General features: G+C 47.7%; 1 protein-coding gene across 1 annotated transcript in view; it reads left to right on the plus strand.

The window, feature by feature from the left end:
- The window catches only part of PDPK1 (3-phosphoinositide dependent protein kinase 1), a 71,921-nt gene extending 56,488 nt beyond the window's left edge, over window positions 1-15,433 (plus strand). Inside the window, 4 exon segments of the mRNA XM_004270281.2 lie at window positions 269-489; window positions 8,067-8,124; window positions 9,138-9,290; window positions 9,716-15,433. Coding sequence (XP_004270329.2) covers window positions 269-489; window positions 8,067-8,124; window positions 9,138-9,290; window positions 9,716-9,832 — 549 coding nt within the window. The 3' untranslated portion in view covers window positions 9,833-15,433.
- The last annotated feature ends 45 nt before the right edge of the window (window positions 15,434-15,478 follow it).

Consider the following 15,478-nt stretch of genomic DNA (forward strand, 5'->3'; position numbering starts at 1 on the left):
TAGGTTAATACTGAGGATAAGCTCCTCTCTGGGGCGAACAGCTTCTGACATTGCCATCAGAAGGGGGACGCAGGGCAGGCTGGATCCAGCCTGAGGCTGGTGGTCAGCTGTGTAGTAGAGGAGAAAGCTGGGCTGCGTGTCGGTGACTCGTCTCCCATGGCCTTTGGGGTGAGGCCTGCTGGGTGTACGATAGGTCAGAGTGTGTCTGGATCTTTGGACTGGAGGGAAGTCCAGGCACTGTTCTCACTTTTCCCTCTTCTCTGTGCAGTACGACAATCTCCTGAGCCAGTTCGGCTGCATGCAGGTGTCGTCGTCCTCCTCCTCCTCCCACTCCCTGTCCGCCGCGGACGCGGGGCTGCCCCAGAGGGTGGGAAGCAACATCGAGCAGTATATCCACGACCTGGACACTAATTCTTTTGAACTGGACTTACAGTTTTCTGAAGATGAGAAGAGGTTGTTATTGGAGAAGCAGGCCAGCGGAAACCCTTGGTAAGAACGTACAGCTGTAAGCAGCGCCCCATTTAGAAACGCAGGGTGGAACGCGCGGGGATGAACGCCAGCCGTGGTAACTGACAGAGCTTGGGCGTCCTGCCTTCGTCACCACTGCTGTAAAGGCTCTGCTCCCTTCCGCCTCACACAGCTGCCTTTCTGTAGATAAGGACCCTCAAAGTGTCCAACTAGAAGTGGGTGTTTGGAGGGCTGGCTGGGGGATGAGTGGGTTTGGGACCCTCCGGGCTCTGGCCTTTGGGACTTGGTGGGCCAGGCATGCCAGCAACCGTTTTGGGACCTGGATTCACCATGATTTAAATAACCGCTGCCCAACAGCCTTTCCTGCCCTGGAGCGTTCAGATGCTCTAGAAATGGACCCATGTGATTGGCGTTTGTGTTCTTATCGAGGCAAACATCTTCCATGTTTATTGGCCATTTGTATTTATTTTTTGAGGTTCATTTGTATCCTTTGACTCTTTTTTTCTTGTATGTTTTGCATCTTTCTAAAATTGACTTTTCAGAGCCATAGATATGAAGACTATTTCTCCGTTTATTTTGCAAACATTTTTTTTTTTCAGTTTATCTCTTCATTCTATTTGTGCATTTTTTGGTGGGGAGAGTTGCAGATTCTTACAAAGTTGAACCTGTTTATGTGTTTATTTTCTGCTTTCCATCTTGGTCCTGTTGAGAAGAGCTTCTCCACCTAGACATTTTCTTCAAGCATTTTTATGGTTTCACCTTTTGCACAGGCAGAGAGGAGCCTGGGTGGGGGTGGGGAAGGAGGCTTAGAGGAAGAGAGACCACCTGGACATGGGCGCTGTTGTGTGGAGGAATGGGAGTGGGGGACGCAGAGGAAAAGTGGCAGGTGGATGAGGCTAGGATTTTGTACAATTAGAAGTGATTGTCTCTAGGGACTTACCTGATGGTCCCGTGGTTAAGACTTCGCCTTTCAATGCAGGGCGTGTGGGTTCGATCCCTGGTCGGGGAGCTAAGATCCCACATGCCTCGTGGCCAAAAAACGAAAACATAAAATAGAAGCAATACTGTAACACATTCAATAAAGACTTTAAAAATGGTCCACATCAAAAAAAAAAAAAAAAAAGATCATCTCTTGAAAAGTGAGTGTATCTCTTGGCCAGCTGAAACAATCTCCAGTTCTTGGGGGCTTACGTTTCCTGCAGTGGTGTTCCGAGGAGCCCTAATGTGTACTGAGCAGGAGGGAAGGTCTCCTTCTGGGCGCCCTGCTCTGAGCAGGTCCATGCACCAGGTTGTGATCCCTGAGAAGGGCCTGCTGTGTCCTCCCCACAGGCTTGGCCGGGTGCAGAGCACGGCCGAGAAGCACTGTTGCCGGCATGGGGGTGGCTACTCAGAAGGCCCATGTGCCTCGCCCGGGGTGTTTTCAGAGGCCCTGGGCAGCCCGGGCCCTTCAGCCTAAGTTCCGGGCAGGGCAGAGCAACTGGTGGCCGGTCAGGCCCTGCAACCTCTCACCCACTCTTTCTTTTTTTTCTGCGCTCTCTTCCCTTTCCTCCCAATTCAATCCCATTTGGAAGCTGGCTGTGGAAAGCTTAAGGCATTTCTCATTTGGTCAGTGGAGATCCCTCAGGCACATTCTTTAGAACGGTGATTCTCAATGTCTGGCCCATGGACCATAATAATCATTCTGTAATAATACTAAGATGGTGTCTGCTTTTCTACTTTTATTTTCTATAAATGTACAGTGGAGTTTTTCAGAAGCTACACACTGTAGGATGACATTGCTTTGACAGCTAATGGAATTTGTGTTTTCTGTCTTTTGAATCTTCTAAAGAAGTAGGTTTATGGTATAAATATGTGCACTTTTAGACATTAATAAGTTCTCAGTATTTCTGCTGGGCTCTTTCTTACTAGCTATTTTCAGCTATACCTCCTATAATTATTGTAACTTCCTGTCATCGAGTAATTTACTGCTTTGCAATCCTGAAATTTTTCCTGTGTCCACATGGAAACACAGTGAAGAAGTAAGTATACTTTGAGTTGTTTGGCAATATTATTTTAAAATTTCTCAAAAACTTTAATAATTTCTATCTGAAACTTATTTTAGATTTTAATGATATATTCTAAAACAAAAGAACATTTGTATGTTTTTCATATTTGAGTATAGATCATTGACTTAAAAAGGGAGAAGACTTGCTTTCCCACCCACAGTAGCATCACCTCAGTCTAAAGATGCAAAAAGAAGACACTGGGTTCTCTGACTCATGGAAGGAAGGAATCCACTCCAGAGAAACTAGGCAAAACTGTAAATATGAAACAGAAATAGGACAAAAGGCTGTCTTTCCCTGGCTTTATAGATGTGAATACCTTGTTGTGTTGTGTCTATGAACAGAATGTCTTTGCATATTATTTTGGTGCCAGTTAAGTTGCAGCATCATTTAGAGACCAGTCATTCAGAATTTTAAAATACAGGAATTGAATATTGTAAGTGTACCCGTGATGAGCTCTTTCAGAGCCAAACATCAGAAAGCCTCTGCAGCGCCTTACCCGAGGAGTTAAGTGGGGCGGCGGGAGGAGTCACACAAGCGCTGGGAGGCTGAAGAGCCTCGGGCCATTGACCCTGCTGAGTGAATGCTATTGATGCAGATGAGAGCCACTGAGAGGAATCCCGGCCACAACGGTGGTCCACGATGCGATACAGCGACTCTCTGGATTAAAGATGTGGCTGCGGAGGACACAGGGAGTGAGTTGGTATCTCTACCTCCAAATTGTTTTTTTGCCTTCCAAGTGGATGAATCTACACATGGGACTAGACTCACTGCTTTACTTGTATTTGTCCGGTGTTCACCCCAACTTACCATCAAAGAAAGATGGTTCTTTTACCTAAGTGCTTGGCAGAAAGCACACGTTGTGCTGAGACAGTCCGTGTTGAGCACCTCTTTTGAATCTCACAATTTGTTCTGGAACAAACATGTTGACATGTACAGTGATGGTGCGGGAGCAACGGTGGGTAAAACTGTCAGTGCCAGGTCATGAATCCCGGCCATGGCACCAGGAGGTGCGAAAAGATCCGGCTCTTCACAGCCACACGATCACAGGGGCAGAGGAAAAGACAACAAGCCAGCCTCCCTTAGGAGTGGTCATTGAAGATGATTGATTTAATTAATGTGCTGTAGAACGAAAAGGGAAGTACGCATAAAGCACTTCTGCTGCACCTACAGGGTGACGGCTACCTCAAGAAAAGCGCTGTGTGGTGGTTTGTGCTGGGAGCTGAAGGAGCTGCTCTTTTCGTGGAAGGCCATTTTCACTGGAAGGTTTGACTGACAAACTGGTTGTTCAGACTTGGCTATTTGACCAGCATTTTTCTGGAAAATGACTGGAATGAGCCTGTCACTTCAAGGAAAACAACTGCTGGTGTTTGTTACCAATGATAAAATCAAAACCTTCAAGTGAAAATTAGAATTGTGCGAAACTTTATTCATCACTGTGAGCTTAACATCTTCCCAATATTTAAAGACTTTTTTGGGGAGAAAGGTAGCAATATTTATGAATTGATTTGTTGATATCGTAGAATGAAATTTGTCAACATTTGGAAGATCTCCATAACTCAGCGAACCACTATTTCCAGATGACCAATGTTTGGTGCTGTAAAATCATATAAGGGCAGAAGATCTATTCAAAGTGCAAGGTAGGTTGGTGGATTCTAATGTCAAAAGTATGAAAAATTCATTCTTGGGGATTCAGATTCCACATGGCAGCTAACGTTTAAGAAACTACACTTCTGGAGTTTTGGTGTAGTATCAAAGAAGAATGCCCACAAATATCTGAAAAGGCTATTAAAATACTCTTATGATTTCTTCATGTACTTCAGCCTGGACAGCATATCACAGTAGAGTGAAGGCAGAGGCAGATGTGAAAATCCAGCTCTCTTCTGTGAAGCCAGATGTTAAAGAGATTTGCAAAGACAGCAGTGTCATGTTTCTCATTAATTACCTTCATTTTCGAAAGAAATTATTTTTAAAAAATCATTTATGTTAATGTGGAATGGATTTATTTTGCTTTTTAATGAATTAAATATTTGAACATGTCTGTTTTAATTTCTTATACATAAGTGTCGATGCATCTAACCCAAATGAAGGAGAGCTCTTTGGGGTCTTCCATAAAGTTAGAGTATAAAGGGGTCCTGAGACCTGAAGGGTTGAGAGATGGCATTTTAGAGCAAACTGGCCGTGCTCATGTGGTCCTCTCTTACCTGCCTAGAAGCCCAGCGTGGATAGCCTGCCCGAGGTGGTTGTAGAGCCCGTCGGGCCCTGGCAGACTCACTCGGCTCTCCTGAAATGGCCCAAAGTTGCTGGTGGCCTCAGGTTTATATCCTTGAGGTTGGTCTTCTCAGGGTTTGGGTGGGATGGGAGAGGGTGAGGAGGAGAGAACTGGCTTTGGAATCAAAAAAAGTGGGGGGGGGCTTCCCTGGTGGCGCAGTGGTTGAGAGTCCACCTGCCGATGCAGGGGACACGGGTTCGTGCCCCGGTCCGGGAAGATCCCACATACCGCGGAGCGGCTGGGCCCGTGAGCCATGGCCGCTGAGCTTGCGCGTCCGGAGCCTGTGCACTGCACTGGGAGACCCCACAACAGTGAGAGGCCCGCATACCCAAAAAAAAAAAAAAAAAAAAAAGTGGGGGGTTTTACACTGTTACCCCTTGTGAAATGATGGTGGGAAAGTTGTGAGACTCTCAGCCCCCATGTTGACATCTGTACAGAGGCAATGACAACTGTCGCCTGAATGATGGGAGCCAGAGGCTGTGTGAGAAAGCGAGGCTGTGTTAAAGCCCTGTCTACACACTAACTACATGCTAACTACATGCTACCTACATGCTGAGAATCAGGCGTGTCTCTGACTTAGGTCTGGTTTCGGCGCTTAATCTGCAGACGGCATCTACCACCTGCCAGAGAGAAGAAGGTGCCAGTGCGGGGCGGGGGCCTGGGGGAGCTTTCTTCAGGAGGGTGGGAATTGACTTTCTGAAGTAAAAGATCAAAATGATTCCTTTAAGTCCTTAAGCTTTTCAAAGTAGATCAATAACCGGTAGCCTGTTGTAAGCTGCTTGGTTAGTTAACTAAATGAATGGACCGGGGTGTTTACGCTAACAGTGGAGCCTTGGGCTGCTCCGACTACCCACTCTGCGTCCTGCTTCCTGGGCTCGTTTCACCACAGCCACGGGGTGCAGTTGGAGCCCTGCTTTGGCCTCTCCCGCTCTGGGCCACCCGTGGTTCTCCTGTCTCTTGGGAGAAGCTGGGAGAGTGTGGTGCAGGCTTCGGCCTTGTGTCAGGAGATAGCTGGGCCCCTCCCTCTGCAGGGCTGGGAAGGGGCTCGCCTGCTTCCCAGGCTTCAGGTTCACTCATGTGACTAGTACTGCTGTGAACATTTGTGCTCCTTTTTGTTTTTCTTTTCCTCCTTAGAATAAATTCCTGGGAGCCGGATTACTGCAGTATTCAGCGAGTCCTCCTCATTTCAGGGCCGGTGGTGGTGGTGCTGGTGAGAATGCTACTCCACAGCCCCCGCCTGCGTTCACCTCACCCCAGTGCACCCCAGTAGAACGGCTGAAAAGTGGGGCTCAATTTCCTTTCTTTGTTTAGAGCCATTGAGAATTTGTGGTCACTTAATTCCCTTTTGGGAATTTCCAGTTTGTGTCCTTTCTCAGTTTTCTTTCAAGGTTTTAAGCCTTTTATGTTGCTTTATGTATGCTCTCTAGAGTACAAATGTTTACTCTTTATAGGTAACATTTGCTGAAAATCTTCTCCAGCCTTTTCTCATGTGAATTTTGGTTATTTTTGTAGTTAGAGATTCCGTTTGTTCCCGTGTAGTCATGTCTGTTACTCTGTATTTGGTGACTTGTTTTTTCAGCGTAGGTGACTGGCCCCTTCTCTTTTTCGTTCTCTTGTTTAATATACTGTTTTAAACCGTCCTTCATGTTAACCCAGCTGAGGCTGCAAAGGCTCCCTGAGGCTTCTTCTGTCCTTGCCTGTCAGGCTGCCCTGGCGATCCAGCCCCAGCAGCCCAGCTAACTGGAGGCCTTGGTGGTGTGGTCCTTAACTGGCCTGGGATTAGACGGCACTCGCCTGGCCCGCCCCGCCGATAATTTAATTAAAGTCTTCCGCTTATTATCAATTTGTGGTTCTTTACTACGCAAACATTCTGACATAGTAGGGCCTGCTGGTTAAGGGGCTTTCCCTTTGGCCCTGTATTTCTTGTGCTGCAGTGACCCTCATTACATCTCCTTCTCATAAAATCTCCTTGATTTTTTTCTTTGTTTCAAGTCTTGTTTTTGTTTGTTTGGTTTTTAAATACGTCTGAGAGGAAGCATCGCACTTTTCCTCAAAAAGGTCATAACACTTTTTTTGTTGTTATTGACATTTTTCTTAGTTGTTTTCAAAATCCATATGATGCTGTGTCAGTTTACCTGGGCCTGGGTCCTCCGTGATGGGGCCTTGGTGGAGAAGCCCAGTGGGCTCTGGGGAGTGGGCCTTGGTCTGGTGGGTTAGGCTGGGCAGACCTGGGGGCCAGTTAAGCTCGGTGGGAGGACGTCCCAAGAGGAGCCAGGGGAAGCAGGTGGATGTGCTCAGATACTCACATGGTAAAATTGTCACTGTTTGAGGAGACAATTGTCATATGCCTTTTACTGTTTCTACAGTAGAACCTTAGGAATTTCAGTAAAATCAGACAGAACGTAAAGCAGTAACTGTTAGCTTTAACCCAAAGAGAGAACCTGCAGAAATTAAACTCCTACGAATCAAAGTGGACTATACTTGGTAACAACATATATTAAGTCAAAACCTGTATTTGAAGCTTTTCCTTCTAAATTCCTGCCGTCTTTGTATACAAGTGCTTTATTACTATGGTAGAAATACCAGATAAGATGTTCTCTTTATTTTTGATGTGGACCATTTTTAAAGTCTTTTATTGAATTTGTTACAGTATTGCTTCTGTTTTATGTTTTGGTGTTTTGGCCTTGAGGTATGTGGGATCTTAGCTCCCCCACCAGGGGTCGAACCCGCACCCCCTGCATTGGAAGGTGAAGTCTTAACCAGTGAACCTCCAGGGAAGTCCCCAGATAAGATGTTCTTAAACCAAGTTTCCCACTTGGCTCTTTTAGGGATTTGTGATTCTAAACAGTGCAGTGGTTTCTGAGTGCTGAGTTGGGGTCCCAGCTTGAGGAGGTGACTTGAGAACAACAGTCTGCATCCTGAGCTTTCCTCGCAGCGGCCTCCCCGCTCTGGTGGGGTTCTGTGTCTCACCCCAGCCTTGCTTAAAGTAATGAAGACTTGTGTTCCCACCACCTCCCCTCTGCCTTTCCCCTGCTGTGCAAACACTGCTGAGGAGAGGTGAGGGTAGGTGATATTTCTAGGATCTGTGGACCCTGGTCCACATACAGATTGCAAATTCTGTAAAGCAGTAGGGCTTGCATGCTAAGGTACATTTGGGTTTTCTCACGTTACTGAAGCAAAGTTCACAATGCCATCGGGGAGTTTGTTTTGAAGGGAGGAGTTTGGAGAATTTCTGTCTCTGACTCTGATATGGGTGTCTCATTCATGTTTTCTTCTTTTTATAGGCACCAGTTTGTAGAAAATAATTTAATACTAAAAATGGGTCCAGTAGACAAGCGCAAGGTAAGTTAGATTACTATGGCTCCTTGCTGTGCGTCTGTATCTTCCTCCCAGTTCTCACTCAGGATCAGGCCTTGCTCCTCGGGCTCCTGTATAACTCATTGCCCATAGCACCTTTGTCTTGGTTCCCTTTAAGAGATCATCTCTAGATTTCATAGCTGAGGAAGATTTCAGCCATTCGGGGGAGGCACTTGAAAGCACGCAGAGGCCGTGGCAGACAGAAATGCAGATTCTCGTTTCTGACTGGGGAGCCAGGGTTCCGATTTGTGCCTGAGGCTGGGTTCACTGAGGTCAAGGTTTCTGTCTGGTTGAAGAGGTTCTGTTTGAATCCCAGCAAGTCATTTATTACTTCATTAGAATTGCTTTTGAAAATCTTATTTATTATGTCTTATGGATTAATTAAATGGATTAACATGTCCAAAATATCAGACTCCACAAATGTTCTCTCTCTGCTGCTGTGGGCCCTTCTCAGTTAGGGCTCCCAGCCTGCAATGCTGGCCGCACTCAGCCTCCCATACCCTGGGGCATCTCTGCCATGAGAACCTCTGTGAAGGTGGCTTGTGGTGGGACCTCCAGCAGACAGGACACTGTGCCTCGGCACGGAGCAGAGGGCAGGAGAAGCGGCAGGGTCCTGACTGCCAAGGGCAGGCCCCTCTTGGCCGACTCAGCAACAGGGCCGTGTGCCGGTGTGCTGGCCTCGGGTGCGCTGCCTGTGTGACCGCTCCCCCACATGACGCCCGGCAGAGGGCCGTCGGGATCCAGCTCACAGAGGGAGACAGGCCGGGCAGTGAGTGCTGCCCGCTTCTCTCTGACCTGAGGGGCTGGGTCCAGGTGAGGAGGAGGTGTGCACGCCCCTCTGTCCCAGGCGAGTGGGCAGGTGGCTGGCAGTGGTCCCTGTGCCTGGAGCTACTCTGACAGTCCAACCTCCAAGGCAGCAGTAAGTGCTGTCAGCATCCACTTCTGAGCCTTAACTAGCAGTGTCTTCTTTCTTTCTTTTTCTTCTTAATTTGCATCAGGGTTTATTTGCACGGCGACGACAGTTACTGCTCACAGAAGGGCCACACTTGTATTATGTGGATCCTGTCAACAAAGTCTTGAAAGGTGAAATTCCATGGTCACAAGAACTCCGGCCAGAGGCTAAGAATTTTAAAACCTTCTTTGTCCACACGGTGAGTTTGTCCCCACGGGTTCTCCCTTGCAGGGCACTTAAGAGGCCTTTGGGAATTTGTGCCTCCATTCAGAGCATCCAAATGCTGTGGCCCAAGGAGGCATCTGGAGTCGGGGGGGCAGTGGTCTCCCCCTTTCCCACCTTCCAGGGACCCCAATGTTCATGGCTCAGTTCACAGTTGGGCTGGGAGATACCTGTGCTTGTTTTCAGTTTGGGGGTGACCTCAGGGAGCTATAGGTCATCACCTGTATGTTTAATTTCTGCACATATGTGGAAGGAAAAAATTCACATGTTCATGTGCTTCCAGAAGGGACTTGCGGTGGCTGCAGTGGACGGCGATTTCTTTTTACAGTTGCTCGCTGATGGGTGGAGGTGCTGGTCTTAGTGGGACTCCCTGGAGAACGTTAAACGTTTCTGTCTCTGCAGCCGAATAGGACGTATTACCTGATGGACCCGAGCGGGAATGCTCACAAATGGTGCAAAAAGATCCAGGAGGTGTGGAGGCACAGATACCAGAGCCACCCGGACGCCGCCGTGCAGTGACGCCCGCGGCCCTGCACCCGCTGCAGGACGTGTGCCCAGCACGGCTCACCACCACCTGGACACTTCCAGACCACCTGCCAGCCATCTCAAGGGGGACGCAGACGGCGGAACCTTGCAGCTTTTTTATTTAAAAGAAAAGAAAAATACCCAACCACACAAAGAACAAAACCAATAACGAAAAGGAATTCAGGGTCGCTTTGCTTGCTCTCTGTGCCATGTGGAGCTTCTCGCACTCTGCTCGCCATGGGAACCAGCATCGTGCACATCCGCCTGGTTCCTGCCCGGACTTGTAGACAGACTCGCGGCACCGGCTCTCTACCATGTGCCCTGTCACCTGCCAGTCCTGCTGTGGCCAAGGGGACCACCCAGGCATGTCTCTGGGCTCTCTCTGCCCCCGGATCATCATGGAACTAACTTTTCACCAGGGAGCCGGGCATAGCTCTCTTGGGGTGGCCCCTGAGCTCTGTGGGGCAGGCGGGTTCTTGGCTTTTGTCTGTGTGCTCCTTTCTTCGCGTCCCTAGTGTATGGCCTGGTCTCCACGGCCCGTGCTTGCCTCCTCAAGTAGCCCTGGCTGTGAGATTTCTGCGGTCCTTGCTGTCTGTGAGTTGTGTTGGCCGGGCAGGCTTCGGGCACTGAGAAGTAGAACAGGTCTTCCCGGTGAAACATGGAGTCGCTGCTGTGTTAGAAGGTGCCAGCCAAGCATTCTGATGTGTCATCCCTCGGAGCAGCGTTGCCCTCTGAGGCGGGGAACTGAGTACCTGCCCGGGAGGAACACCAGGTGCACCAGGAGATGGGGCTCAGTGGCCTCCCCTCCCCGTGTGAGGCCAGGGCAGTGCAACAGATGGGCCTGGAGGCCTCCCTGTGGAGGAGTGAGAGCTGGTGGCCCCTCTTGAGAGTTTTGTTTGAAAGGTGGAGGGTTAAGTCAGGGCTGAGAGGTGCCTGGAGTTGGCACACTGGATGGTCCTCCATCACACCCAGGCCTCATGGAGGAGGGCAGGCTCCCAGCTGCCACATGCACACTTTTCCTGCTAAAGTTGAACATTCTCATAGTCTAACTCAGAGTGTTTTTACATATGCACAATGAAAATCAAAAAGCCTTCTCATGTTGCCCGGTCATCTGGTCCCCATCAAGTGGACTTTGCCTGGAAAAAAGTGTCACTCACCTTGCATGAGGGGCAGGAACACCACACTTGAACCCAAGCCCCAGCCCGCTCTCCTCCAGTTTCAGGCTTATTTCCTTTAGCTCTTTAGAGGCTGTGCACTGCTGTGCACTTAGGATGGTCCAGGGCTTACCGGTCCGTTGATTGTCTTTGCTGCTGCCCCCTGAACAGAGAACGCCTGTCAGCCAGGCAGGGCTCAGCCATTCCTCTCCCTGCCCAGGGTGTCCCTGGGGGGCAGTCCTCAGTCCCAGGTGGGAGAGGAGCAGACACTGGGGCCCGCAGGCTGCCGCTCACAGACATGAATGTCTCTGTCCCCAGGGGAGGGATGACTTTGCCATTTCCTTTAGACTTTCACAAAGGTACCAACAGAACCTCCCACAGAAAAGGTCCCCTGACTACTTCCCTACCCCCATCTCCTATCTCGAACGAACCATCCATCACCCTGTGTGACCACTGGTCCACATGTAGAGGAAAGATGTCTTAAACTGTTTTTTTAGTGATATAATAGTAGTGGCTCTTAAACTAGGAGAAAGGTTCGGATGTGGAGAATCCCACGGTGCTTGGACAGGGAGAGGGGTTGGATGGGAGCAGAGGTGGGAGCCAGGTTTGCCAGGGGTTTCTGCTTGGGGTGTGTGTGTGTGTGTCGAGGATACCAAGGTGTAGGGGATGCCTGCCCTGGGGGCGTCTGAGGGTGCCCTGGGCGTGTGGTCGTAGACTGAGCCCCCTTTCCTCCTCGTTTTGGAAAAGTCTTGCCTGTGTTCACATGCTTTCCAGAAAGTGAGTCTTTCTTGACCCTTTTCTTTCAGGACTTTGATTTCAGGCGCACTCCGTGTTTATATTTACCCTCGTCAGAGCGTCCTCATCTGTGTGTGTGCAGTTAGGAGGGTGAGGAGCCCGCTTCTGCACAGCGTCTTTCCTGGGTGTCTGGTTGCAGGGAAATAAGCAGAGCTGATATTTGGCTTTTAAAAGAGCACTCGGCTGGGCTGCTCGGGGAGAGACAAATCTTCTGTTGCATTCTTCCCTCTGGATAGCGCCACTACCTCCTGGGCTTAACCGACAAGCTCCATCTTAACCTCCGAAACCAGAGAATAAGGGGTTCAGGGTTGAGCTCGAAGCTGGCAGAGCTGAAGTGACTGCCCAACCTGAGCCAGTGACAGCTGAACCCTTTGTAGGTCACCGTTCTCTGCTTAGAGTCCTCTTTCCTTTTTGTTTTTTTAAGGCCCCTATATATTCCAGTCTTACCCTGTGCTTACTCATGTCATCTTTAGTTTTATCCACCTCATCCTTTGAGCCATCGTTCTGGCATGCAGGTGCCTTATGTTCTAAGATGTGGACGTGGGTGTCAGTCTCTGTACACATGCAGACATACCTAGAAATATATATAAATGTGGTCTTAACCAAGGTGAGAAAGAAAATGCCCTGGTGTTTAATAGATCCAGGAGTGTCTTACTGAGAGGGGACAAGACAGGGATAAGCACCAAAGCCAGCACCTGTCAAGCAGCGATGGTCTCACACCATGCAGCCTCTCTTGGCACAGAGTGGAGGGAGAACGGCCAGGAGGGCCAAGTCTCTGCTGGCCCAGACAGCCCGCTGTGCCTTGCCTCTCTCTGGGAACGTGAGGAAGCTGGGTTTGGATGGGGTTTCCTTCCCTCTGTGAACCTGACCAGGCCAGTGGGTAATGGGCAGCCCCATGTGGAGCACGAAGCCCCACCCTGTGAGTGGCACCCTGCATGCCTGCCATCCTGAACCTTGACTCTCGGGAGGCTGGTTACAGACTTGCTTTGGGAAAGATGGCTCTTGGGGTCATGCCAGAGCTGATGGGAGCTGCACCTACCCCAGCCCCCTTGGGGGCTACTCTGTGGTATTTGTGGTGCAGACCTGAAGGAATTGTAGGAGACAGTCTGTGGCACAGACCCCCGAGGACAGGGTGCCAGCATGGGGTTCCAGGTGATTTTGTACTTTGTTAAGAAACATTTGTTTTCTGAAAAAAATCAACTGGAGGCTCAGCGCCCAGGGAGGACCACTGTGAGCATCTTGGTGCCTAGCCTGCTGCCCCCTACTCCCCACCCGCACACATGTGTTTGCTTTTGTAACTGAAGTGGGAACATTGCAACATGCACCATTTTGCACCCCGCTTTTTTCACTTGGTATTTATCTTAATGTCGTTCAAAAACCTTGTTTTTAATGATTGTAGAGTTTAATGGTTAATAATTTTTATAATTTATCTGACCATTTCATTGCTATAAAACATTTAGATGGTTTCTGGTTTTTCACTATTTAAATAATGCTGTGATTAATATCCTTATAATTCTTTGATTTTTGACTCTGATCTCCCTTGCCCCCACCCTGCCCAGATTCCTAGAAGTGGTATTTTGGGGTCAAAGAGTTTGTTCATTTTAAAGCTAGTATAGTCTCTCTTCTCCTCTGCTTGATCTGATGCTTAGATGTTCAGAGTTCCAGTACAGAACTTTCTTAGTTGTGTCCTACAGATCCTGAACAAATCAATTTCTGGTAAGCTGTGTGTTCCCAAGAATGTTTGAATAAGACTGCTCTTTTTTTTTTTTTAAATGCTAAAATGTTGTCATTACTGCAGGCCATTTGTGACATATTTTTCCAAAAGCCAATTTCCTTATTTTATTGAAAGAACCTGGTTGTGCTTGCATGTTACCTTCCCATCCCTGCTGCTATGGCTTTCAAGTGCTTGGTGATATTTACAGAGTCTTGTACTTTGTGTCCACAATGGTACTGAATTTGCATCTGCACAGTCAGCAGAGATAAAAAGTGTTGAACTGACCTTGCCACATACTTAGTGGATTAGTTGTAATTAAGTTTGTAGACTCAGAAAGTACATTGGGCCATTTGGAATCAGTAAAAGAGCAAAGGCTGTACTTGAAAAAGAAACCATGTAGACAACTAGATTTTACAGAAGTTTGTTTGCCCCCGTGTTCTTCAAATTGCGGGACTTAGTCAGAAGGTCTTAGCAGTTCAGTAGAGCACCCTGGCCAGGCTTTTTCATTGTAGAATGTGATTGTCCTGGCTGACAAGGATTTAATGATTTCTCCTCCCCTCGCCCACAGTGTTGCAGGTTGCCTAGTTGTCTTGAAGTACAGACCACCCAAATTTGGTTTCATTCTTAATTTCTCCACTTTAGTTTGGGGTCTGTCAATTCTGAGGTGAAACATGCATGAAAGATTTTTCTAGGTGCCATGCTCAGTACCACTTGGCTATGCCAGAGATTATGGCCAGATTGTGCAGAAGTAGGTTTCCTACCTTCCCTCTGACACCCCAAATCCCCTTCTCCCCAGGTTGGTCCACAGAATGAGGCAGAGGCTGCAGCCACTATGAGAACATGGTGAAGGTACTATTCTTGGAGATGGTGCCATATGCGTTTTTCCATATTGTTTCTTTTCATATCCAAACCTAACATGAACTGATGGTGACTCAAGTGGGTGTGGCCCTTGTCTCTTAGGCAGACTACATGGCAAGTGCCTTAAATCGGGGCAGGAGTCACTCCCAGAGCCTCTGAGGGGTGCAGGCTGCTGGCCCAAGATTGCAGGGTTGTAAATTAGGCTGCCTGTGGAGAACTGGTCTGGGGTGGAAGCTGTTCCAGCAAAGGGCAGTTTTATCTGTAGCTCAGACAGCGTGGTGGGCAAGCCTACATGTATACCTGAATTTCCCCCAGAATTCATTTCTTCAATATGAAGAAATACCAAACTTTATGTACAGAGAACTTTTTACAAAAGGCAAAATGTTTTGTAGCTGTGTAATCCACCCTAGTCTAACCCATCTGGCTGAGTGACTATGAATAAGGGTCGTTTTGCTGATGAAAAACCTCTGTCATGATAAGTTTGGACATTGCAATCAAATTTTTGCAATATTTAGAGCTGCTGTAGCTGTTCTTTAACAACACAAAATAGGATGAATCAGTAGTATGTTAGCTGTCTTTCAGGTTGGTGGCAGTCAGTTAGAACATGTATAATATTCTCTACCTGGTCTGTAGCTGTAACTGTGATGTACAGGCAAAGCAAAAATTAAAAAAAAAAACTTATGAAGACAAATAATGCAATGATATTAGGATATACACTTTTGTATTTTTATTCTTATATAAGGTTATTTGCTGGCTATTGTTGGCCTCTAGTTCAGTCTGTGTTATTTAAAATCTAATATATGAATTATTTGGATTGAATTCATGTTCGGGGCCACGTTGTATGTATTGATGTACAGCCTTGAATGTGAATAATTATTGTAAACTATATTTTACAACTTTTTTTTCTGGCTTTATTATATAAATTTTCTATTTGGTCGATGATTTAATCATATCATAATTTAATGAATCTGTTTATTCTTTTTTTCAAATATTTGTGCTTTAGATGTAGTTACCGGATGATGAATTTTCCACGTATGCTCGGTAGTCTTGTAATAAAAAAGCATGTAGAGTGTAGACGCTCGCTGACGTAGCTCTTCCTTTGGCCGGGGCGCGGGTCGG

The sequence above is a fragment of the Orcinus orca genome, chromosome 16 (assembly GCF_937001465.1).
Source record: "Orcinus orca chromosome 16, mOrcOrc1.1, whole genome shotgun sequence".
NCBI classification, from domain to species: domain Eukaryota; kingdom Metazoa; phylum Chordata; class Mammalia; order Artiodactyla; family Delphinidae; genus Orcinus; species Orcinus orca.